Source organism: Liolophura sinensis, chromosome 7, assembly GCF_032854445.1.
Source record: "Liolophura sinensis isolate JHLJ2023 chromosome 7, CUHK_Ljap_v2, whole genome shotgun sequence".
Taxonomy (NCBI): Eukaryota; Metazoa; Mollusca; class Polyplacophora; order Chitonida; family Chitonidae; genus Liolophura; species Liolophura sinensis.
The window spans coordinates 26,034,045-26,060,712 of NC_088301.1; the positions used below are offsets into that span (position 1 = coordinate 26,034,045).

The following is a 26,668-nucleotide window of genomic DNA, read 5'->3' on the forward strand; positions in this document are numbered from 1 at the left end:
GTAATATACATTTCGGCATTTACGACGTTACAGGTTTCTTCGCATATATGCACTATAAAACAAACATCAGTAAAGGCATAGACTTAATGGGTTACATTTCTCACCTGTAAGTATTTCTGCCCTTTACAGTGTAATGTGTTTGTAATTCTTGTTAGTGCTGTGACGATTTGTGGAAAAACTGGTAACGTAGTACCCACTCATTGCGAGAGAGTAATTAATAGTCAATTCAGATTGGTAGTGAGTCGCCAATATGCGGGTAAAGGTTGATATACCCCGGTCTGTAAGCTCATAGCTTTCCTTCTGAAGTTTTATGACGAATCCCATCATATATTGATCTCGTATCTTTTCGACAATGATCACTCGACTGCGCGGTTCAGTTAGTAACAAATACAAACCCAAATTCTTCAATTGATTATCTGATTTTCATATTTGTGTTAAGATTACGTTGGACTAAAACACTAAGTTTCACATTTCACCATCTTCAAGTCACTGCTCATACAAAGTTTTAAGTTAAATTTTCTTGGGTATATTGCAGGGATAGTTTCTTAGTCCATAGATATTATGTAGCAAAACTCCAACATTACCGACAAAGCACCGTACATATATGTCAATCCATCGGCTGACAAAAAAGATTCATTTAAAATCTGCAACATCCTTGACGTGATCAAGGCAAATGCAAATTTTGGGGACGATTCATATTTTCTTGGAATTCTCTTGCACGCCTGACCAAGAACCGGTTGATAAATTAGGCAAGGTATTTAGGGCTAAAATGACGCAGTTTCATGATTCCTTGGTGTATACATTAGACCTTTTTTGCGCGCAAATCCCAAATTTGTATGAACCACTGCCTAATCAGATATATTAAAATTTATAGTACCCATAACTGTTGTTAAATTTTAACTCCGCTGTAATGCCCTTTTCTTGGTGCCATCCTGATTTTTTTATGTATTTATTTGATTGGTGTTTTACGCCGTACTCAAGAATATTTCACTTATACGACGGCGGCCAGCATTATGGTGGGAGGAAATCTATCCGTAATTAAGATACACGGCTATATCTTAATGCCAGATTTAAGTTCAAATTTTATTAGGCTTAATAGGCTTTTTTTGGTTAAACGCACTAAATGTTAAAAAAAATGGCTCGGTGGAACCGTGTCTTTGTCATGGTAGTTACATGCGTATGTGTATATGGCTCTGTTTATGAGTGCTCCGGAAGGCCTCCCAGCAACCTGCGGATGGCCCAGGGTTTCCCCCGGGCTGTGGCCGGTGTCCTCCCACCATAATGCTGGCCGCCGTCGTATAAGTGAATTTTTCTTAAGTACGGTGTAAAACACCAAGCAAATAAATAAATAAGTTGAGTGCTCCGCTCAACTTGCGAAGTATAGACCACATTTAGACAGCTAAAATACGAAGAAAAACATTAAGTAGCACAAAAAATCGGACATATATAGCTTGAAATAAAAGACAGGCTTTATTTGACTGGTTGTTAAAGACGCTCTCAAGACTGCTTTTACTTACACAACCCCTGTCAGATTTATGGGTGGAAGAACCTGGAATGCCGAGGAGAAACCACCACACTTTCGTCAGATATACAGGACATATCGCCTGACTTAAAGTCACAACCTAACCATGTAGGCTTATTGGCTGCGATGAAAGCAAGACTTTAAATGAATGAGAGCCCCAGGAACTTTCACTTTTGATCCACATATGAGGTGATTAATATTAATTATCTGATTTTTTGGGGAGATTATCTTGATTTCACCTGATGAGTTCTAAAACTCCTGCATACATTCAACCTTATCCTAAAGGTATGTTTTGTATTAAGATTTGTTTTAATACCTCAGAGACTGATCTGGCGATTATTGACTTTAAACCCATATTCGATTGTCGAACAGTATATATACGCTTGTCGGATTTGACGCTGAAAGATTGTGCCACCAAAACAGCGCAGCCAGGCCTGCAGGAGGAAACAAGAGCAAGTCAGCTTGGTACCGCGGTGTGTCCTTCATCATCTGAAAAACTTCCATAAAAGTCGCATGGAGAAGAACCAAGTCGTTGCGTGCATGGGACGAGTCACATCTGCAACATACATGCCTCTTACAACCACGGTTTGACATGCCCCGTTCACACGTTGCGATTGTAGAGTTGACACGACAATTCGATCCATTGCAATAAAGTTGAACACGCGCTTTTTCCTGTCATTCGACCATTTGACAAACTGCATCCTCTGAACACACTCTATGAAAAAAAAAGAACTTCATTTACTTTTATTCTCTACTAGTCGAATTTGATGAGTCAGTAGAACAATCGTATCTTGTGAAGGAAACCCTTTAGTTGGTAATGTATGACTTTCAAGATGGTGTGGCAGGTTTGCGTACAAGACAAACCTTTTCAGTTTCAGCGGAGTTGTAATACAGCTTGTCTATCTGATATCTCGGTTTACATGAAGTTTCACACCATAAGTTGTCTGTACAGACAAATACTCCGGTTATATTGTGCCCGCGTTTCATAGACGTTCTTTAATTGTGACGAGGACGTGCGCTGGTGCCTGTTACCACAACGTCGGTATCCTGCAGTAGTTAACAGCAGTGATATGTAATTAAAAGATAATGCAAAGCCGGTAAAATGCATATTACAATGGATATTCTCTGGAATTCTGAAATAATACTCGTACTCGAATATACCAAGGTCAAATAAAACCCTTCAATTTCAGTTTACCGGAGAAGCATCTATATTTTTCACATAAGGATACAAATAAACTTCTTTTCCCCTCGACGATGTCAAACACTATTCTCATACATATATATTCTGTTGAAACTTAGACACCCTGATAAGGTTTTTTTTTCACACATCCTAGTATAATATAAACATCTGATCACATCTACTCACACACTCCGGTATTATATAAAAATTTGGTTACTATTTTTGTCCTCAAACATTTCAGTATATTCCAGACATGTAATCAAAACTTATCACACATTCAAGTTCTGGTATCACATAGACGTTTGGTCAGAGCTTTTCACATATTTTAGTATAATACAGACTTTTGGTCAGAACTGTATATAGTAATGTATATAGTATAATATAGAAATTTGGTTACTATTTTCGTTCTCACACATTTTGGTATAATACTGTAATTTGGTTAGAACTACTTCTCACATATTCTGGTATAAAACAGATACTTGACCAGAAGTTCCCACACTTTCCAATATAACACAGACATTTGGTTAGACCTACATGTAGTTCTAACAGTTTTCTGTAAAATAACAGCACTCATATTTACAACCAACATCCACTTCATTTCATGTAATTAGTTAATTTATGTTTTAAAAACATACTCAAGAATATTTCACACTCAAAACAGAGGTCAGGAAACCACTTTCCTTCCTCAGACACCTGAAAAACCAAATGGCAGAGGTCAGGGTTACCAGCGGAGGAAACCACATCCCTCCCAGATGCACCTGAAAAAACAAATGGCAGAGGTCAGGGTTACAAGCAGAGGAAACCACATCCCTCCCTCATGCACCTGCCAAACTACATGGCAGAGGTCAGAGTTACCAGCAGAGGAAACCATATCCTTCCCTCACGCACCTGCCAAACTACATGGCAGAGGTCAAAGTTCCGAGCAGAGGAAACCACATCCCTTCCTCAGACACCTGACAAACCAAATGGCAGAGGTCAGGAGGTCATGGGGAACTGTCAATGGACATATATTTATATTTTCTCTCATATTTACATATATACACATCACAAATTATTACAAAAAAATAAGCTTTAAATAGTTCTGAAACACTTCATTTTCATATCACAGACTGATACAATTCTTGATACCGGCAAAACTCAAAATGTGCTGAATCACTGAAAACAATGTCACATCAACAATAAATCAGTCATTTCATGGAAATACAGTGTTTGCAATAACAACATCATAGGGGCAAAATAAATTCTGACAATCAAAGTAAGATGGCTCTTTCATGTATATTGTGTATTTTTAGAAGGAAACAAAAATGGCTTGTTTGAATCTATTGACTGTGCAAAAAAAGACTGAATCAAGTTAAAAAAAGTAGTTTTCATTACCTTAAAATGGAAAGAAGAGTTTCTCTATAGTTTTAACAGATTGTAAAATCACAAGTGTTTCTATTGACAGAAACGGGAGCATCACAACATATTTCATTTTATCCAAAAAATGAAGCCAAAATGGTTTTTTACATGTTTACTCGTCTACTGACCAGCTCTCTGCAATGTGCAAGTATCTAGAAGTAAAACAGGACAAAATATTTTCACCACCCTTCACAAGGGTGGCAATCCAATTTGTCACCTGCACACACTAGATATAACTGACATAAAACTTGCCCAAAGGGTGCACTTCTGGAGGAAAATAAATGTCATAAAACATTACTTTTTGTGCTGAAACTTCAAACTCTAGAACAAACCTCATAACACCTTTCTAAGGCCAACAGAACTTCAAGAACCACATACAATCTGCAACTTAGTCACAGGCAAAATTTGAGGTCATCTACCTAATTTGGTGCTCATACTTGTATGCATTATCAAGGATAAATAAACATAAAAACTTCACACATTACAATCTGTATTCAACCACAAACTCCCACACTTATGTAATGTAATAATGTCAGGAACATGCACTAAATTCAAATAACATTGGCTGCCAGCTAAACTTGTTGATCACAAATACTAAAACAGTTTTCAATAACTCTGGACAATTTTTCAGTCACAATGTGTCAATGCAGTAACATAGACTATTCACTCTATCAAAGCTCAGCTATTACATATGTACTTAAAAAGGCATAAGTGGATTTACAAGGCAAATAAACACATTGTGAACTGAAAATGGCATGTGAAAGCCCTGATAAGAAAGTACTAAAGGTACTGGAGAGCTTTTCACACATCAATGCACATTTCACCATTCATGGTACTGGCACATACTGTATGTACCATAAAAATGCACCCACAAAAGCGCATTTTAAGAGGTGGGTAAAGCTGAAAAAACCATTATTTATAGTGCTGAAATTTGCATTTTTCCAGTAGGATATCATCCCACCTTCCAAACAAATCTCAAAACTCTTTTCTCATAATAATAAAACTATCAAAATTAGAGAAAAAAAAGTGCATGACAGTCATGGATGACATTTTAGGTCAAGTACAGTAACTCATGAAAAGAACTTAGTGGTGGTATGGGGAGCAAAAAAAGGGCATGTGAACTAAAGAAAAGCAGGATGTGAAGTCATTGAGTTCTTCATCATAAAAAATATATGATCGTACATTTCAGTGATCGTACATGTCAATAGAAAATAGTGACATCAAAGCACCACCATGTATAACGACATATTTGATATGGACACACATTGAAACTGTACCACTATGTTATTATAAAACCTGGCATTAAATGATGGAAAGTGACTGGCCCGATGTTACTCTTGTCCCTTCGGCATTCAGTGACTCTTACGTCTCCGGAATGGTCCAAATGACAAATCTGGCCCATATGTCAAGTAATATGGCCCATATGATATATAATAAAGTGGCACACACATATGGTAAATATGACGCATATGACATGCCCGGTGTGATACATGCTTTGGCCGATATGATATGTACTATAACCCACATGATAAATAATGTGACCCACATGATAAATGATATGGCCATTCTGATAAATATGGTCCGTCATAAATATGGCCATATGATAAATATATCCCATGTGTTAAATATGGCCCAACTGATACTAAATGAATAAGTAGATCAGATGACTACAGACATTCAATAAAAACAGGCTAAAACAATCAATACTACACCAGAAGACAATTTGCCTCTTGACACTGACAGACCACCTTCCTGGGCGACAATAAATGATAAAATTGTAACATTTAAATTAGCAAACCTGAAAGCTTGACAATCTTCAACCAGTGTTCAAAGACAGATTTGATGACATGGATAGTGTACATCAACTGAAGATCTGCTGAATTTACGAATACAAAAGTCTCTACGGTATATGTAACAAGTTTAAAGACTAACAATACAGATTAAAAGAAACTTGCAAGATGATTCAAAGGATTTCAATGCAGGAACTTTTTTAAAATATACTGGTTAGTAATTCACTTATGTAAACTCACACACCTATGTAAACACATACACCTGTGTAAACACACACTTATGTAAACACACACTTATGTAAACACACACACTTGTGTAAACACACACACCTGCACACACATTTATGTTGCGAAAAAATACTGATGAAATGGAGTGGCTTTATATCAGATGGCTTTATAACTGTGTAAATTATTCCTTCCTAAATTATTGAATTGGTCAAACCTTTGTTTTAACAGCCTGATAGGAAATTAAACATAGAGGCTTAGCCTGTGATGAGTTAAATATTATGAACTCTTCAGTGTTGGGATCTTGGTTATTAGCTCTTTGGGTAGATAGACGACCAGGGCACTGAAATAACAGAAAAACAAAATTTATTAATTGTCTGCATAGACACTTGACTTTTGTTTTACATTATGTTGAAGCTTTTTTTTTAAGTAGTTGATCAAGTTCAACTTAAAACAGCATAAGAACTTAAAGGAAGACCATTTGTAACTTTTTTTGTTTTACTCTTTATGTATTTTTATTGGTACACGCTTTCATCCTTGCGGGACACCTCTGGAAATGGTTTGGACTATTATTGTCATTTTTAGTCAACTCATAAAATGGTATTATCTCGAAAACTGGTAAAGGTAGAAAAACCAAACTTTGGAGCCTTACTGAGGAACATGTGAAGCAACTTTTCATGTTATCTGCTCTTTTACCTGTCACATGGTTTAGCTGCCATTTTGAATTTTACTGATTAGCTAAAAAAATCTTCTTCTCCAGAATGGCTCAACCCGTTTACTGTTTGTAGGTGAATCGCCCTACCCAGATGGTAAAAGCTTTCAGTCTGGTACGCAAATAAGGCCAAAACTGAAAAATGAACTTGGCTCAAATGTAGGTCAATTTTTAAAACTGCTTAAAATCATTCAACAAACACACTGCCCCTTGATGTCACGCTTACATATCTGCAAGAAATGTATTTGTACTTTGTGTTGTTTTCATATTATTGCCTCAAGAAAAAAAAAAAACAACAAAAATTTGACAATATTATCCTATGTAAGTAACATGGGAGCTTCATGCTAGACTGCATGAAACCATTATCTGCAGTTAAGGTGGGAAGGGCATCAGCTCTGCAACAATGTGTTCTTTCTGTCTAATGTCCTCAGCCAGCAGATGAAGATTAAAGCTGCCTAATCTCTATGTAAGCCTTCAGTACTTGGCCAATTGTAAATGATGCTCGGCAGTCTAGTGTTCAGATCCAGTACATTCTTTTCCATTTTTTTTGTGGTTTTTCCTATTATCATGAGCTGTATAGACACCAGGTTACCAGAGGAGGTAAAAGACTGGTGGTGTGGACCCTGGCAATGCTGTTGGAGAACAGCTTTAATTATAGCTGCTTTTAAAAGGTGAAACAATAATTTCAACAAAATTACATGTGTGTAACAGGGAAACATTCTAGTTTAAAGAAGTTGTGAACCATTCAAGCTTATTTTACAAATTATCTGAATGCCCCTCTAATACACGTACTAAAGCTTTTTTCTTTTAAACTATGAATACTTTTTGTTTTTGTATAAATCTGTACTTACCAGAACAGAATCAAACCCTGTGCCAGGAGATTTCAAATCTGGGTTCACATCAAACAATGACTTATGTTTCCCAATAACGACATCAGCTAGAATTAGTTTCCCTGTCTGTAAATTACAAAATATATTGTCAATTTACCTTATACAACAGTTATCAATTCAATAACCAACTGATAAAAGATTTTTTTTTTTTTTTTTTTGATTGGTGTTTTACGCCGTACTCAAGAATATTTCACTTATACCACGGCGGCCAGCATTATGGTGGGTGGAAACCGGGCAGAGCCCGGGGGAAACCCACAACCATCCGCAGGTTGCTGGCAGACCTTCTCACGTACGGCCGCTAGCATGAGCTGGACTTGAACTCACAGCCACCGCATTGGTGAGAGACTCCTGGGTCATTACGCTGCGCTAGCGCTTTAACTGACTGAGCCACGGAGGCCCCTTGATAAAAGACTATTCGAACGAATAATGTGATGAGCAAATGTGACAGAGAAATATAAGCATCCATAGGTGAAACTGTTGAAAAAAGGCCCAGGGTGAAAACAGGGATCTACTTTATAGGTAACAGGTTAATGCTTTACTCAAAGATAGTGCATATCTACGACAGCAGCCTGATAGAAGGATGGGGGGCCTCCATAGCTCAGTTGGTTAGCGTGCTAGCGCAGCGTAATGACCAAGGAGTCTCTCACCAATGCGGTCGCTGTGAGTTCAAGTCCAGCTCATGCTGGCTTCCTCACCGGCCGTATGTGGGAAGGTCCTCCAGCAACCTGCGGACAGTCGTGGGTTTCCCCAGGGCTCTGCCCGGTTTCCACCCACCATAAAGCTGGCCGCCGTCGTATAAGTAAAATATTCTTGAGTACGGCGTAAAACATCAATCAAAAAAATAAATAAATAAATAAAAGGATAGGGACAAAATCTACTCCAAACCGCCAAGCCAGGCATTTGACGAACCTCTTGAATTAGATAGCAGATGGAGATGGATTTAAGCACCTAAAACGGTCACGTAACCACTGAAAACTGGCTTTTTCACAGAGGGAATTTAATTTTTTTTGGTATGTCCCTAATAGCCCAATTCTGTCATAACTAAATGTGTAACAGTGGATCACTTCCACAAAGACCACAGCTCCCAAACCCACACCGGAACAAGGTGGTAAAGAGCGGACATTTTAAGCTACTTTTATTTATTCATTTGATTCCATTTAAAGCTGTACTCAACAAACTGAGTCACTTGACAAAGACACGGAGTATTCACCTCATTATTTTGGAGACTCACAAAAGATGAATAAATTTGATTACTACTCCATTGATCACCAAAATATCATTTACATCAACGATGCTGAAGGCTATGTGACAGAGGTCAGGTTTACAGTTGGCGGAAATCTGACTGCTCAGAGTAAACCACCAAGCTTTGGCCGATACTTGACAAAAATGAAATTTCAGCTACATGTCTTCAGTAACTAGATTATGCAGAGAAGCTGAAGCATTGACACCAGAGCCTTCTTATTTATATTAGATTAGGATCAGTTTTCATTTCAGGCTCGATTAAAAATGTTATAATAATAAAATACATAATTATTTATAAAAACTTACCACTGAAAATTTAGCAGCTTTGGAGGGATACTCAGAAAAGTAAATTCCTTGTCCATAACTGCCTTGAGAAAAATCTGAAATGACAAAATCAGCCTTTATCTCCATGCCCTACAATTATCTACCTCCAAAGTCAATCCCCTAATACTCATGATTCACAAAGAAAAAAAGGGTCGCTTGAGTGGCCTAATGATTAGAGAGTCTGGCTAGAAGTCGGGAGACCCGGGATCATACCACCTTAAAAAATTATAATTGTTGCTGCCTGGCTTGGCACTCAGCACTGAGAGGTTAGAGCAAGGAAAAAGGACTAGCTGGCACTGTGTTGGTATAACATGACTGGGTGGGGTGTCATGTCTGGTGTCTTCGGCATGACACTTCAGTGACGGCAGCACTTTGGCAGCATGGACTTGCCCTGCCACAAAAACTCAGAGTATAGGTACGCATACCTAGAACTCACAGTATAGGTACGCATACCTAGAACTCACAGTATAGGTACGCATACCTAGAAATCACAGAATAGGTACACATACCTAGAACTCACAGTATAGGTACACATACCTAGAACTCACAGTATAGGTACACATACCTAGAACTCACAGTATAGTTACACACTCATAGAACTCACAGTATAGTTACACACTCATAGAACTCACAGTATAGTTGCACACACATAGAACTCACAGTACAGGTACACACACATAGAACTCACACTATAGGTACACACACACAGAACTCACAGTATAGGCACACACCTCTAATGACTCCTTTTTGTCATATGGTTGGAAAATTCTTAAGAATGACATTAAACCCCAAGCATACACAGCAAGAAAAAATATATTACGCCAAAATTTCTCCCCAAGAACTGCATAAAATTTTACTTTTTTTATGTGCTGAAACATACATTTTTCCACTAGTATATCATCCTGTCATTTGGAAAAACCCTTTCTAAGATAAATAGAACTCTCAGAATCAGATCAATTGTGCCGTTTTTGTTTTGAGATTCTATTGAATCATGCATGACAAATGTTCTGGAAAATTATTATCATTGACTGACATTACCACAAAAAAATGTGAACTGGTCAAGTTCAGTAATTATATTTCTTGTCAGTTGTCTTAAATATTGATAGTTGCTCTTTGATTTCAAATGTGAGATTTTAAGAGTAAATTATAAATTCATTGTAACATGACACAGTATTTGGCCCAATTATAGCATTTCAAAGGAGGCCTTATAATGAAAACACTTGTAGTAGGTGAAAAAGTTTGTGAATTTCAGCATGAATAAAGAACTATGAAGATGACTTTACCCTGTCATTGAAAAACCTTCGAGAAAAATCTAGAATTTGCTGTGAGAAAAGTTCAGGAATTCCAGAATAAAAAGTGTGTATATCACTTACCTGCCCTTGAGAAGCCATCTTTGAGAATCGCCTGGAGTCTGTTTGGGGTGTCTGCTGAACCACAGTAGTACAGCTGCACGCTGCAGGATGGATCCACCATGGTGGCAAGGCACAGCCAGAAGTTAGACTCTGCTTCACGGCTCAGACAGGCCTGAAGTAATCACAATGAACAGGCACGTATTTTATGTGTTTATGTTTGCAATTGTGTGCAACTGTTGCGTTCTATGTTTCACTTCAGAATAATTCTCGGACTCCTTATGTTATAACTAAAGCAATGGTAGAATTATTGATAAAATGTGGGCAGACATATGTTTGTACTGTTTATTTCTTTGCACAGATATTCTACTTGATTGGTGTTTCATGCCATACTTCTATCGTGGTGGTCAGAATTATGGTGGGAGGAAACGGGGGGAAAACCCAGGACCATCCACAGGTTGCTGACATACACCCATGTACTACAGGAGATGAAGCCAGCATGAGCTGGACTTGAACTCAGAGCGACCGCATTGGTGAGAGGCACCTGGGTAATTGTGCTATTTACAAACTGAAACAACAGTAGTTTATGGATGGCGGTAATTTGATTAAACCTTTTCAAAACCACTACAACCATACTTGAAAAATCAATGACCTTAAGCCACTGTGTAAATATTAACTTTAGTGACTGACATCTATTAAAAATATCACAAAACTGGTATGACACATGGACGGCCGGCACAAAGACAACATTTAAATGTTCACTCAGCACTTTTCTAGCAGTGGACTCTCATCGGGACGAATAGCAAGGTTACCTTTGTGATCATGGAGACCTCATAGCTCTCTGTAAGTGACTTGTCAGCCGCCATCTTAGTTTTAAACCGCTCTGTGATGGAGTAGAAGTCAGCTGCGTCCTGCGTGTGATCATATGGTTCTACTTGGCTACGTACAAATGCTGTGACAACATATAAATAAGCCATAAAAATATAATAAACATACGTGCAAGTACACTCTGGTTATTTGCACTGTTACTTAGTTGGAATATCGTACTAAACAAACCAAACATGACGTCACACCCAGTTAACAAAAAACCAAGCTTTAGCCTTTCATGATGAACGCGATGATGTCGGACCTGCAAATTTTTTCAGCTGGACAAACAAAATGTTGAATCATAAACTTCAGTACAAATGCTTACATAACATATAAATTTTCTGTTCATTTATTTATTTGATTGGTGTTTTATGCCGTACTCAAGAGTATTTCGCTTATATGATGGCAGCCATCGGGCAGAGCCCTGGAGAAACCCACGATCATCCACAGCTTGCTGGTAGCCCTTCACACGTACGGCCGGAGAGGAAGCCAGCATGAGTTGAGCCTCGCATCTGGTGAGAGGCTACTGGATAATTGCGCCACTCTGGCATGCTAACCCCCTCGGCAACAGAGGCCCCTATAGACTGTATGCTTGCGTAACACCCAACATGGTTTCAATGGGGAGGGGCAACATATTTTTATCCTGAGGTGGTGCTAGTGTAAGCAGGAAACTGAGTCATTACTACATCAAACAATAATATATCAGTTTCTGATGTAACCTTCTGTTAATGTGAAGGGATCACAATGCGCTGAACGGCTGACGAAACTGGGAGAAACCACTGCACTTTAGCAAATAAACCACTGTACTTTAGCAAATAAACCACTGCACTTTAGCAAATAAACCACTGCACTTTAGCAAATAAACCACTGTACTTTAGCAAATAAACCACTGCACTTTAGCAAATAAACCACTGTACTTTAGCAAATAAACCACTGCACTTTAGCAAATATGTGACAAACTTGTCCACACAAACCATAGCTAGAACCTGAGACCTTTTGCGTTAAGACTTGAACTTTGTTCAGCGTCTGCTCAGGCAGTGCACCTCAAACCAAATTCCTCTAAACTTAAACCTGACAGCTTTGAAACAGTCTGCAAAACTAATAAAAAAAAAATTAAAACATCAAAAAAGTGAGTGAACAGTTTGACCCCTGACCTTCCTCAGCAGCTCTGTAGCTGCGTCCTCCGTCAGTGTCTAGGAGCGGGTTACGCTGTCGGGAGCGCCTCATCATGTCAATCATCTCCACACGCCGTTCTAGTTCCCGCATCACGCTGTGGGTGTCAACATCTTCACCATCCTCCCCATCAGCTACAACAAAACAGACCAATGTGTGATGAAAAGTACTAAGTGTACCACAAACATCCATCAGCACTACTCTACCCACAGTTTTTATAAATATTAAGAGTTTCCTGGAGAAGCCTTCAGCCCAGTATTTATATGCCAACAAGGTTTCCAGATTACAATGTAAGAGCTATAAATTGCCAGTTGGTGAGAAATAGACGCCATATTCTACTGTCATGAGAGTTGCTCTCCATCCAGCTAAGATTAACATCCCTAAATCTTAATCCCAGGGTGAAATGAAAACAGATAGTCACATCCCGCATCAGGGTTATCTCCCTCAGCCTTCATTTAACAGACATCACCACATCAAATGTCTAAAGACATCAAAGGCGCCACCATCAGGCGCGAGTTATTTCTATAGCCTGACTATGCAGATGTTTTTACTTGCGTCACCTGAACCCTGTTTATCTTCTTAGGCATATGAGCATAGGGTACAAGTGATGCAACACTGTCTTTCCAGTTTCTCTAACATGGCATATACCCCATGGCCTCGTATTAAGTATTCCACACGATAAGTCGAGTTCTAGAGACACCAATGAAATCACAACAAAATGGCTATGACCGTTTACTTCCTCACTTTTTTCGAAATAACTAAGCTTATATTATTGGTTGTCTATCCTTTTAATGAAAATCGTTAATAATAGAACAGACTGACGATACAAACCAAACTCAAGCACATAATTTGTGTCCATATATATTTTTCCTGTGATTTTAAACCATTCTAAAATGCCATAAAACTTAAATACATAAATACAGTTGGCATCATGATAATATATTGGATAATCCTACCAGGTATAGGATACTGATGATGGGGTCCCTTAACTGTTGATACAATACTGTCCATCCGTGAGTCCAGCAAATCTTGACCTGTTAAAAGTCACACAATGTTTTAGGAGATACAGACTACAGGCTGTTATTTATTTTTGAACAGCTTTTCAGAAAAGAAAGTACCACGCAAAGATGAATGTATGTATAGGACTATAAAAGTTACACCTGTCTGCTTGTTACATAAAATGCTTAATTATCAGGATTTACTTCATCACCACTGGGCTGGGTACATTGACATTTGCCAAATATCGTACAACAACCCCACTGACGTGTATTATATAAATTATTTTACTATGAGTGAGTGGGTGCCAGGGGTTCAGCATTGTACTTAACAATTTTTGAGTCATATGATGACGAAGGAATCCTTAGAGTGCATGTAATGTGTCTCCTTGTTGCAGGATGGATTTCCACCGTTCTTTTATCTAGTGCTGCTTCACTGAGACGCCTAACCAAAGGCAAGTAAGCTACCCCACCTGAGCCACTATACTGATACAGGTCAACCAGTCACTGCACTATCCATTTCATGCTGAATGCCAAGTGACCAAGTTACAACTTCCTCTTTTAAAGTCTTACTCGAGTGTGACTCGACCCAGGATTGACCCTGGATCTACCACTCCCAAAGCGGACGCTCTACCAACTGTGCCATCAGCGCCGGTATTTTACTACAAAGTTTGTGTGCCATCCATATATTGACTTGTGATGGTATGGCAATTTCAAGTCCCTAACATGCAGACATACAAATTTTCACACTGTGAATGGACACACTACATATCAAACCCCTCCACTGTTTCCTGTACCTAATGTCAACTTCAACTAATGTCAAATTCACCTAATGTCAACTTCACCTAATGTCAACTTCTCTTTGTACAGTTTCTCATTCTGTTGAGTCAATTCATCAATAAAAGATCTTTGAGACATGGCCTGAAAATATACAGGAATCATAATTAAAATTAAAGAAAAAAAACAAAACAAAACCAATAAAAACCCTTAAGTCATTTTTCAAAAAAAAAAAAAAACAAAAAAAAAAACATCAAGGAAGTGAAATACAACTGTACTTTTTTATGATCGGAATAATCAAACCATTACATTCCAGACTAAGTTGGCAAAAGCAATTACTAATCCAACATATTAACATGTACAATGCACAGTATGAGCGTACAGCACAACAGATTAAAACATGTCATCCTGGCTACTCACTTAAGAACACTAGCACTTGGCTAAAGACTTTAAATGATAAAATCCAGAATTGGTTCCATACTTGATTTGCCATCTGAGTTGGTCTCATCTGGACAGATGGATGGATGGCCAGATAGATTAGTGAGTGGGTGAGAGAACGGATGAATGGATGGATGGATGGATGGGTGGACAAATGTGTGGATGAATGAATAGATAGGTCCATGAAAATGAGCTGTCAATAGCTGGACAGATAGATGGGCAGACAGGTTGGTGAGTGGGTGGACAGATGGATGGATGGGTGGGTGGGTGGGTTTTTTATATGAATGAATTGATAGGTACATGTACATGAATGGTTGGATAGACAGAGGGCAGACAGAAGATGGGTGGTGGGATGGATGGGTGTGTGGGTGGGAAGATGAATGAATTGATGGGTACATGAATAGTTGGATGGATAGAGGGCAGACAGAAGACAGGTGAATGGATGGATGGATGGATGGATGGATGGGTAGTTTAATCGATGAATGGATAGACGGCACACAGATTGGTGGGTGGACCGATGGTCGGACGGATAGATAGATGGTCAGACAGACAGATGGATGGTCAGACAGACGGATGGATGGATATATAGATGCATAAACAGATGGACAGAGGGTGGACAGATGGATGGATGGAAAGATGGATGAACGGAATGGTGGAAAATGAATGAATAAATGAATGAGTCAACACGGCATACTTCGCTCATCAACACTCATTGACCGTGGAAACCTGTACATGTAGATCCACTACATCAGCATACCAGTTTGTGAAGCTGCAGAATCTCCTGTCTCATCCTCATGTGACATGTCACCTGAGCTTGGTACGCCTCCACACTCTTCTCCTTCCTGCAATGTAAGTACATTCCATGTCTGATGGCATCGCTCGTTTTGTTGCTGTTTCTAGGCTAAGAAAACACTAAGGGGCCTCCGTGGCTCAGTTGGTTAGCGCGCTAGCACAGCGTAATGACCAAGGAGTCTCTCACCAATGTGGTCGCTGTGAGTTCAAGTCCAGCGCAAACTGGCTTCCTTTCCAGCGGTACGTGGGAAGGTCTACCAGCAACCTGCGGATGGTCGTGGGTTTCCCCCGGGCTCTGCCTGGTTTCCACCCACCATAATGCTGGCCGCCGTCGTATAAGTGAAATATTCTTGAGTACGGCATACAACAAAAAAAAAAAAAAAAAAAAAAAAAAGAAAATACTAATGTGAAGTACAGGCCAGATGAGAGACCATTATCCTCTGTCCAGAAAGGTTGTGAGATTTATGTTTTTTAGAATTTTTTTTCAACCTAGAAAAATGCATTCGAAACTTTAGACTATGGCCTTTTCTGACTATATTAGGACCAGTAATATCAAATCAGGTTTTCACCACTGAACACAAACAGACTGTTTAATCAAACATGCATATACGTATAGATCTGTGAACGCATTCCCTCAATGGACCTTGAAACAAACTATTGCAAGCAAAAAATATGGATGTTATACTACTGAAACCCTCTGGGTCAGTACAGACCACTGTAGAGATCACCGTTTGAACTCTTATATGCCTAAAGTTACAAAAAAGGCCTATCATACCATGTGATCCTTCAGAAATGTCAGACAAATACTTTTGATAACACTTACTAAAATGTGGGTGTCTGAAAAAAGTTATTTATGGCCAAAAAATGATGGAGAAAACTGAAAAGCTGAGTGTTTGTGAAGTGAAAAAAGTTCCTCAACGTAAGGGGTGTCATTTGTGCCTCCAGAGCACAAGGAGATAGGTCACTGGTAAAGAAGGCTTCTAATTAAGAAATATAATTCGATTTCTGAAGTCAAATGCCTTCAGATATATGCTGGAAAACACAGACTGTTTGTACAGTCACTGTCTGCAGTATCTCTAGCTTCTAATTCAGTTTTTGAACAATGAAGTATTTAAAAAACCTCTAAACATATAGTTAAAAAGATTAAAATTACCAGTTTTTCATCTCCTTGTCCAATTCTATAAGACTTTTGCACTTTTCCATCAATTCACCTGGAAATGTTGGGTCTGTAAAAAAATTGGTAGCATGATAAATTTCCCAAAACACTGTTTACTTTCATCACAAAATGAAAGTATTAAAGAGTTTAAGTTTAATAAAAGTGACTCACAAATTGCTTTACTTTTTTTTTTACATGTCTTTATGTAGTGTTTCTTTATATACATAACATCAATTATGACTTTACTTACAAAAGGCTGTATACTCAATTGGTAGGTATTTTGTGAGGTTAAACATTTTATTAGGAGACAAATAACCAGAGTAACAAAAATTTAAAAAGTATATATCAGTATTAGTTAAAACACTTTTGAACAACTGAGCCCTGGCTTAAGTTGCAGCCAAACCCGCAAGAGCTGGATTCAAACGTGCGACCTCACCGCTCAACATTTCAAACATGGTATAGTATTCAAGAGTATTAAGCTGAGGTACTTATCTTTCAGGCCTGGGATATGAAACAAAAAAAAAGAATTATATACAATAGCAAACTGGACAAAACTTGTTCTTTTTCAAAAATCTACTCACCTGAAAAACCTGGTAGGTAGCACATCAACGTGCAGTTGGTAAACTGTTCAGCTAACTCACTGAAAAGACACCAGGTAAAAAATTCATTTTTTTTTTCAGGAAGCAAATCAGTTTAGAATCCTTTCTTCAGGCAACACCTAATGTGTGACAAAAGTAGGTATATATGTGAGGAAGAAACCTGGATGGATATAAATAGCTTAACTAACTTTGTGAGGAAGTTTCTCAGGTACTTGTCCAAGGGTGGTGGTTTCCTCTGGACACTCTGGTTTTCTCCACCAGTAAGCCCGACCAAGGAGCGATCTCAATTGATCCTAAAGAATTAATTTTTCCATGATGAAAGGACATACCTCCACCGGCTGTTCAATACAACATCGTCTGAGAATCCACAACGCTGGAAAAAGTCCAGGGCTCCATTGTCTGCATGAACCACGACGGCATCATAAGGTCCAACAACAGAGGGATCTAAAACTTGCTGAAATATAACAAAATTCATATCATTCTGAATTGTCACAAAAGTCCATGTGAAGTCTTAAAATTATAATTTAGATACTTCCATGTGAAGTTTCTGGATCATTTTCAACTTTACTTTCACATGAATTTGCCTTCCTATAAGAACTCAAACGGGTACCATGTGTTTAATTTGCTTTCCTATAAGAACTCAAACGGGTACCATGTGTTTAATTTGCTTTCCTATAAGAACTCAAACGGGTACCATGTGTTTAATTTGCTTTCCTATAAGAACTTGTGTACCATGTGTTTCACTACAGAAGGTGTAAATGCTTGAAACGTTTTTAATTTAACACGTTGCCACAAGACATTTAAAGTGTGAGATGCATGGTCTGGGATCCTGTTATCTAATAAATAATGTGGACTCATTTAGGCAAAGCCTTCAGCCTATGAGAGGGGTTCAAATCCAGCTGTCTCAGGTTTGGCTGTAGCTTCAGGTCAGGAGGTATGTAAGTTACTTGGCAAAGAGCAATGGTTTACTCTAGGCACCGGTTGTCCACCTGCTAACCTAGCTGCAATCACATACAGGTATGCAGAAACTGTGTAAGTTTGATTAGGGGTGTAACACTTATCACACTCTTAACAGAAGAGTATTGGTGCAATGTGAACACCCCTATTTGTACTCCTTGAACTCCTGATTACATGTGTTATTAGCACACCTAAATTTTCAGCAGTGTGAAGGTGTAACAGCACGCCTCAAATTAGAAGACCTGCAAAACATCAATTAAAATCATTATGAGTGGTATTTATTATTTATTATTATAAACTCCAATCAAAACCTACCTTCATCAGATATCGACCAATACCAAATTTTCTACACCTCCGTCGAACGGTGAGAAGCGTCAGATGCACAACCTTGACAGTGTGGTTACTGAAATGAAAGATTTTACACCAGGTGTTTAACATCAGGCAACAAAAAAGATACTTGTATAATGTATAAAAAAAATACTTGCAAATATCATACAATTCACCTCAATTACAAAAGTGCACATTTGACCAAAATGGTAATAAATTTTATGTACTCAAACACTTAAATGGCAAAGGGCTGTGTTTCTCTCCAGGCTGTGCACAATTTCCTTCACCTATTTATTAAATGTTCTTGAGTATGACATTAAACTGTAATCAAACAAAAAAATATCTTTAAATAAAAAATAAAAAAAAAGACAAAAACTTAAGCCGTTCAAACAAACAACTTAAGCTGAACAAAGCTGTTCTCCACAAGGGCTGCTCCTAAGAGCTAAAAACACAAGAGGATGTTCACTTTACACATGGTCATGTTTATCAGTGAAAGGAAACCGAGTTAGATGTCGTGAAATATGACAGCAGACATGCCAGCCAGAGCTGGATTTGAACACACAACCTCATGGGACAAAGGAAAGTGGTCCAAAGGGAGACCATTTAGCCAGCATTTCTTTAATTCACATGGAGCTTCCAAACTGATTTTTGTCTTTATCAGTTAGGCATGTAGCTAACAGTTACAGTTACTCTCTTCCACTATATCTGCACACAATAACAGAAATGTGCATGGAGTTTATTGAAATCTCCTTTGCACGTGACAAGTAAACTTACATATACTTTTTCTCGAAGGTAAGACAGCCCACAATTCTGTTTTCTATTCCCACGTGACTGGATTCAATACACTGACTCTTCTCTCTGATTTGTTTTCTTTCTGACACCGATTTGATGAAGCTGTGTATTCCTTTGGAAAAATCTTCATCGTCGCTGTGAAAATGAATTGATGTAAACAACTAAAATGCTAACGTGATGAAAAAATTCACAAAATGGCCTGAAATTGATCGTACAACTGCCACAAGTTATTTATTTATTTGATCGGTGTTTGAATCTGTACTCAAGAATATTTCACTTACACGACTGCGGCCAGCATTATGGTGGGAAGAAACCGGGCAGAGAGCGGGGGGTGGGGAAACCAACGACTATCCGCATGTTCCTGGCAGACCTTCCCACATACGTCCGGAGAGGAAGCCAGGACACGAGCTGGACTTGAACTCATTCCCAAGAGTTAAGCCAATCAAGTTCTATGTTACACACTATGGTGTGTGAGTGAGATGATACATGTAATTACTTAAAGGATGCATAAAAAACAACTATAAACTGAAGAGTAAGTATAATTAGTGTAAGTATAATAAGTCTATATTATACACTTTTCTTAATAATTATACATTTTCTTAATAACCCCTCTATTTTATACATTTTACAATGGTCAGAAATATTCAGAAATGACATTATTGCTGAACATACTTGGAACAAGAAAAACATCCCCACCAAAGTTGTTTTGACAGCTATCACCACTAACGTCAACACAGCTGGCTACTTCATTTCTGGACTGACATTGGGCTTTATGAAAACTCTTCTTCAAGGCCATATTTTTGCCACAACAACAAAAAAAAAAACAGCAGTAATTTTGTGCTTTTACATGTTGAGCCATATCTTATACTCTGTTTTGAGAAATACAAACCAAATGTTTCAGGTAACATTTAATTCTTACTTCACTCTACTTTTAAAACACATTTTTTTTGTCTGTTCTGAAATTATACTCACCTCTCATCGTCTTCTTCTTCCTCTGACTCCGTATCACTGAATACCTCTGCGAAGAGACTGGCTGGAGACTCCTCAGGTTCATACACATCCTCCTGCACACATTCCTTTACGTCAGAACACTCGGGGCCAGTTTCTTTGTCCTGCAAGACATGGGATCTGGGATATTACATGTTGTATGTAAAATTCTACAATTATCTACGAGATTGTTTTTCTTAAAATTATAATTTGAAAATATCATAAAACGAAACTAAACTTAATCATCCAGTACTGTTATTGATAAGTTATTTATTGGTGTTATTCAGTTAAATTTTGATCTTTATATAATGGACATTCCTATTAAAGTCATCTCCTAAATACATTAACTACAGCTATCATACAACTGAAGTAAACATTAATGTAAATCTCAACATTCATCAGCAAACATACAAAGTTCTGAACTGTGCTTCTACGAATTGCTGACAAGATTTTTTTTTATGCAGACTGAACGGTAGTAAACAACTTAGAAACAGCTATTTTCACATAGACTCAATACAGCACTTTTTCTTGCCACATTAAAGCTGATAACACAATCGCAATGATTATCAATAGCAAAGCCATATTATTATTACATTGCACATAATGGTTATTATCTTGGCAAAATTATTATCAGTTCAGCTGTAATATCTGTTATCACCATAGAAACATTACCATACATAGACCACATTTGCTCAATCACAAACCTCTTCTTCACTCTCTGGTTTATGTTCTTCCTCTGTTTTTTTTGGTCTATTTTTCCGCTCCTCCAAGGCCTTAATTGCTTCTGCCAAGGATAAAGGAAATGGTAAATGTAAAATTTATTTATTAACTATTAATTAAAATAGTTTTGTATCTATCTGCACTGTCAAATTAGTTACACAACCTGAAAATTGTTACTACTGACATATGGTGTACAACATTGCATTTTGTTTAAACTGCCTATGTATATCTATAGATGAAAGATTGTTAGCATTGACAGAGAAAGATAATGCCTGTTCTGCTTCAAATTATGCCACAACTGATCAGGGATGATTATTCTATTCTTTCTAAACTTATCTTTCCTTTGTATAGACAAAGAAATAATAAAAAAAAAATAAAAGAAATAAATAAAAAAGAAAGGACACTTCATCTTTATAACTACAGCTTCATACATGTAGTATCATTGCCCTTGTGGGCCCACATGTTATAATGTAATATGCAAATAACATTTCCAGTAGACAAACATGAAGGGTCACTGGGTCTCAGTTTATCAAAAATGATTTCGAATAAACGTTAAAATCATTCTCATAAACTATTAACTATGACACTTCAGTACTGTAAATTATTTCTTACAAGACAAAAGCACGAACCCAAAGTTAATCACATGGCTGGAGGGACTTCAAATAAACACGAGTTTAATTAACTATTTAGATTGCCCCCAGATGACATGAGCATATGTTAACAAAACACCTTTTCTACAAATCAGTTATGTATGTAAAAAAATGGTGTATGCGCATTAATCCTCTTTTCAGTTTGCTTGTAAATAATATTTTCCTGTAACTAGCAGATCTAGATATAGCCTACTACATGATTTATTTATTTATTTATTTGATTGGTGTTTTACGCCGTACTCAAGAATATTTCACTTATACGACGGCGGCCAGCATTATGGTGGGTGGAAACCGGGTAGAGCCCGGGGGAAACCCATGACCATCCGCAGGTTGCTGGCAGACCTTCCCATGTACGGCCGGAGAAGAAGCCAGCATGAGCTGGACTTGAACTCACAGCGACCGCATTGGTGAGAGACTACTGGGTCATTACGCTGTGCTAACCAACTGAGCCACGGAGGCCCCTCCCTACTACATGTTGAGCCTTTTTCCTTTATCAGTACTAGTAGTTACAATACACGTAACTTGTTACCTTTCAGGTCTTGGATAAGTAGGATAGTTTTTGCCCATTTGTCACACACACTTGCGTATAACACATCAGCAGTCATCTCTGACAGAGACACATCAAATAGGCCGACCACAGCATGCAGTAGTTCTTGGTTAGTTGTCTACAAACATCATAGCACACAACACTTTAAAAAGTGAAATATACAAGTATCATAATAAACAATAATTCAAAGCCACACTTCAATAAACCTCTCAACTGCTCAAAATTGTGGGACAAACTGACTTGTGTAAAACCCCTTGTTTTTAATTGAATTTTGTATAACAATTCAAGATGATGGCAGTCAGTGTCTGAAGTAAACTATAAATTACCTTTGGCAAGTAACTTGCAGACTTTCCCAGGTGTGACAATAACATCAACGTATGCGCAAATAATAATGTGTAGTCCTAGATTGTTCTGACTTTAGGTTTGGCCAAAATTTTGATCAGCCAACAATAACCCCATACCAATGTCAGAGCATTCTCCATTCAAAAAACCTGATGCAGCAACCTGCCCTTGTCAAATGTGTTGAGGCTCTCTGCACAGCCGTTCGCTTTAAGCATCACAATGGAATCTTGGGACCACCTGTCCCAGGAAATAACAGATCGATCAGTTGTGCTTGCGATAAATCGACAGACAAAAAGATAAGGAATATGAAATTTGCCTACCAAGTGCAGTTCATAGAAACTTATCTGGAACGTGATTTTTGTCCCAAACGCTGTGAAAATTTCTAAATGGAGTACCCTTCGTATGACTTGGGGCCATCCTTGGCCGAACAAATTTTGCCAAACCTTGCGTCAGTGCAATCTCAAACTAGGAAATGTGTAGTGATTTTTCTGACAGGTGGGGATGGACTCAGATTTTTATAATTTCAAAGTAGCCCATTGAGTCGATCTAGATGGATTATGTGGTGTCCAATCTCCTTTCAACACACACTATATGTCATATTATAGTTAGTATGTGTTGAGACTAGATTTTAGACTATGGGTAGATTAGAGCTCTGGGCCTGTTAGTTGTGAAATGTGACTCTCTGTATAGACCAACACAAAGTGTTTGGAAGAGTTACAGGGAAAAACTGCTTCTAATGTGTCTGTTTGACACTAAGTCACATCTGTAACAGTGGATGTTGTGTCTGAAAATCTATTTATTTTGTTAATTTGTGCGGTTTTCATGGATCGTTTATTAATTGGGGAGACTCAGAACAGGTCAGTTGATCATGGGGACCACGCGATTGACACGGATTTAAGCTAGAGACGATTTAATGAGCCTGTGAAGATGTGGTAAATGTAGCTTACCATCTATCCAACACATTACAAGCAGTTATTCCCCGTCACTCTCCCAACACTTCGTTTTGTTCAATGCAGATTTACATTTCGCAACTACAGTCCTTAGCGTCGACACTTTTGCATGCATGAATCTCTAATCAAGCACACAGCAACAAATTAAGAGTTATTTGTGGTGTTTCCTCTACACTTACCCCAGGAATAATGCTGCTGCCGTTTGCAGAGTTCTTTGACAGCCTGAATTAGGCGCCGGAAATCCACAATTATTGGGAATGCAGAAATCGATTGTCCATTTTTGTTTGCAAAGTTTAAGGTACCTGCCAGTTGAGAACTGAGGGTGTTACACGTGACCTCTTGTGACCCTAAAATATCATTGCCACCGACAGCGTTTTCTGATGGAGGACTCATCGCGATTCGCGAACAGTCTAGTGATTTTTGTGTCATTTCAATTCCTTCGCTTCTCACATGGTCACTAGTTACGCCGGTCGCCATAATGTCAACAAAGCAGGTGAGGGCAAATTATCTGTATCATCTGTCATTGGCTAAAATTGTGTTCGGGCACGTGCACTCGTTGACTCGTATCTTGCAGATATACAGGCCTACTTCTACACAAACACCCTCTTGAAAGTCTTATCAGGCTTATAGGCATTTTTACATACTTGGACCTTATCAAAAAGTAAACTTTTAAATGTAAGCAAAGCTTCCTCATGTTGTTATTTCCAATCACACAAAGTCATCAACACTTCTGTGCTAGTCTTGCTTTATTTACCAGGTAGTACATGTGCATTGTGTATCTGTGAAAAATGACAGTGGCTTTACACATACTTATGTGCAGGGTAACAGTTTTCATTTGTTATTTAAAGCAAAGAAAACACTCCATTGAAGTATATGTCAGATGAAAAACTATTAAACACTGCTGAGAATGCAGTTCTGCGTTTTTCAGAATTTTTTTTTTCAACTCAGTAAAATGTATTTGAAAGTTTGAATTCTACAGTGGCCTTTCCTGCCCATGCAAGTTGGAATTACGTGAGGTCACATCAGCTTTTCACTACAAGTGGGCTGAACATAATACATATAATGTGTAACACATAAAGCTATAAATGCATTGACCAAATAAACCTTGAAACAAACTATTTCAGGCAAAAAATAGGAATGTTACATAACTGATACCATCTGAGTCCCATACAGAAGCACCGTAAAATCTTATGTTTTGAAAGAATTTTACTTGGTTGGAAAAATAATTCAAAATATTTTTCTGTTTAACTTCTTTTTAGTGTTTCCTTTGGCTTTCATAGACAATTTGTACCATCTTCTGGTGGGAAATATTCAATGGTCCTCAAAATCCTTAAAAGTACTTTCATTCTGTCGACAGGTTTTCCAAGACCTTGAAAAAGAATCTATTTAAATAGGATTTGGATTTTTAATGTTTGATATTTTGCCCATTATGTAGGCATATTATGAAATGAGCTGATAAATAGTCTCCCACAATAGAATCCAGTATTCTAAAAGGTCCTTGAAAGTTATTGGGGAAAAAATTTACTTCATAAAAAAAAAAAATTTTACATTGGAGATATTTCAAATATGAATAATTGGCTTTTGAACTGTGCTGGTCATCCAGAAATGATGTATCATTTTCAAAAAAAAAAAAAAAAAGTAATGGCAAATAAATTTAGGCCTACTGTACTTATGTGCTTTTCTGTATTTGTTTACAAACTTAATATAGCATTCTTGTGCTGGAAAATTATGACCTTCCTTCAAACAGATCTTCAACTTTAGAGTGCATGTAGCTTTAATAAATCTAGGGATCAAAAGATTCCTGTACCATAACAATCCATTAACGGATTATCACAATCTAGTGAGAAATCCCACACATTCACAGTGGAACTTAACTACAGCGTATTAGAAAATAATAATAATGAAGCCGAGGCATCATCACATGTATGTAAAAGGTTTCATAAGCTTTCGATCCTCATGCTGGGATCATTATCAAGTGACTTGATAATGATCACTGCAAGCTTGTGAAACCTTGTACATTTACATGGTGAAGCCTCCACTTTATTATTATTACTAATGAAACCAAGTACGACTATGAGTCTTAAGCAGTATATTAGAATGTAGTTTCACAGTGTAAGCCTAATATGTAATTTTACATAGTATTTTCAAAAATGCAATTTCACAGGTCTACCTCAAAGCACCATGTAGTTACATATTTTATCTCACGGAGAAGGTCATCTTACAATAGTAAAAATGTATCAAATGCAAATTTTTCAAAATTTTCTGCTTAATTTGTGCTTGATTTATTCAAGCTTGTTTCGGGATCTGAACACCATCTGATTTACTGTCTTATGAAATATATCGTTTCAAGGTGATGGGATATGGCACTGAACCTTAATCATTCATTTCAGCTGATGGCTTACATAAGAAGTACTTTTCACAAAAAGTGAGAAAACAATTCATTTCCATGACATTTGACCTGCTGACCACATGTCAATGAAGCATTCCTTAGTAGGACAATACTATGTCTTACTAAGGAATCCTAGAACTGGCCCAAAACAAAATTAAACTCGGTCAGACTTGCACTTGATATTGACTGAACATGTTTCAGTTTTGATTACAGAATCACTATGCACAGAATGAATGAGGTACTAATTGACAGATTGATTGAATGATTGTTTAACACAAATTTTTCACTTACACAATGGCGATCATGCACACTGAGAGCACGTCAGACTGTACTTCCAAGATGATTTTACATTAAAGCCAGTAAACATGCACAAACATCGTACAGATCCACCAAATCGTAAAACACAAAAAATATTGAGAAGAAAATGACATCAGTTTGTACCAGCCTGTCCTTTGTAAAAGGAAACTAACATTAATAACAAAATTAAAAAAATACATTTTGTGAGATGTCAAAGACAAGCACCTTTAAGAAATGCAAAGCACATGCAGATAAATTATAATTTTCATGCAATATTTCAA

At 37.7% G+C, this 26,668-nt stretch overlaps 1 protein-coding gene across 1 annotated transcript; it reads right to left on the reverse strand.

The window, feature by feature from the left end:
- Window positions 1-5,575: 5,575 nt before the first annotated feature.
- Window positions 5,576-24,179, reverse strand: LOC135470786 (uncharacterized). Its single transcript, XM_064749828.1, has 19 exons — window positions 23,881-24,179; window positions 22,901-22,956; window positions 22,392-22,527; window positions 21,197-21,276; window positions 20,478-20,617; window positions 19,488-19,640; window positions 18,702-18,789; window positions 17,759-17,883; window positions 17,412-17,470; window positions 16,828-16,900; window positions 15,640-15,724; window positions 14,513-14,588; window positions 13,629-13,706; window positions 12,654-12,806; window positions 11,445-11,584; window positions 10,657-10,807; window positions 9,266-9,339; window positions 7,679-7,783; window positions 5,576-6,458 (listed from the first exon to the last, which is right to left on the reverse strand). Exons 1-19 carry the CDS (start codon window positions 24,176-24,178, stop codon window positions 6,327-6,329), a joined length of 2,202 nt encoding a protein of 733 aa, XP_064605898.1. The 5' UTR covers window position 24,179; the 3' UTR covers window positions 5,576-6,326.
- Window positions 24,180-26,668: the final 2,489 nt, after the last annotated feature.

Coding starts and splice junctions, on each gene's coding strand:
- LOC135470786 (XM_064749828.1), bottom strand. CDS start 24,178: ATGGCGACCGGCGTAACTAGTGACCATGTGAGAAGCGAAGGAATTGAA. Junction 22,528..22,900: donor AGGGCAGGTTGCTGCATCAG/GTTTTTTGAATG, acceptor TGATGTTTGTAG/ACAACTAACCAAGAACTACT. Junction 20,618..21,196: donor AACCAGAGAGTGAAGAAGAG/GTTTGTGATTGA, acceptor CATGTCTTGCAG/GACAAAGAAACTGGCCCCGA.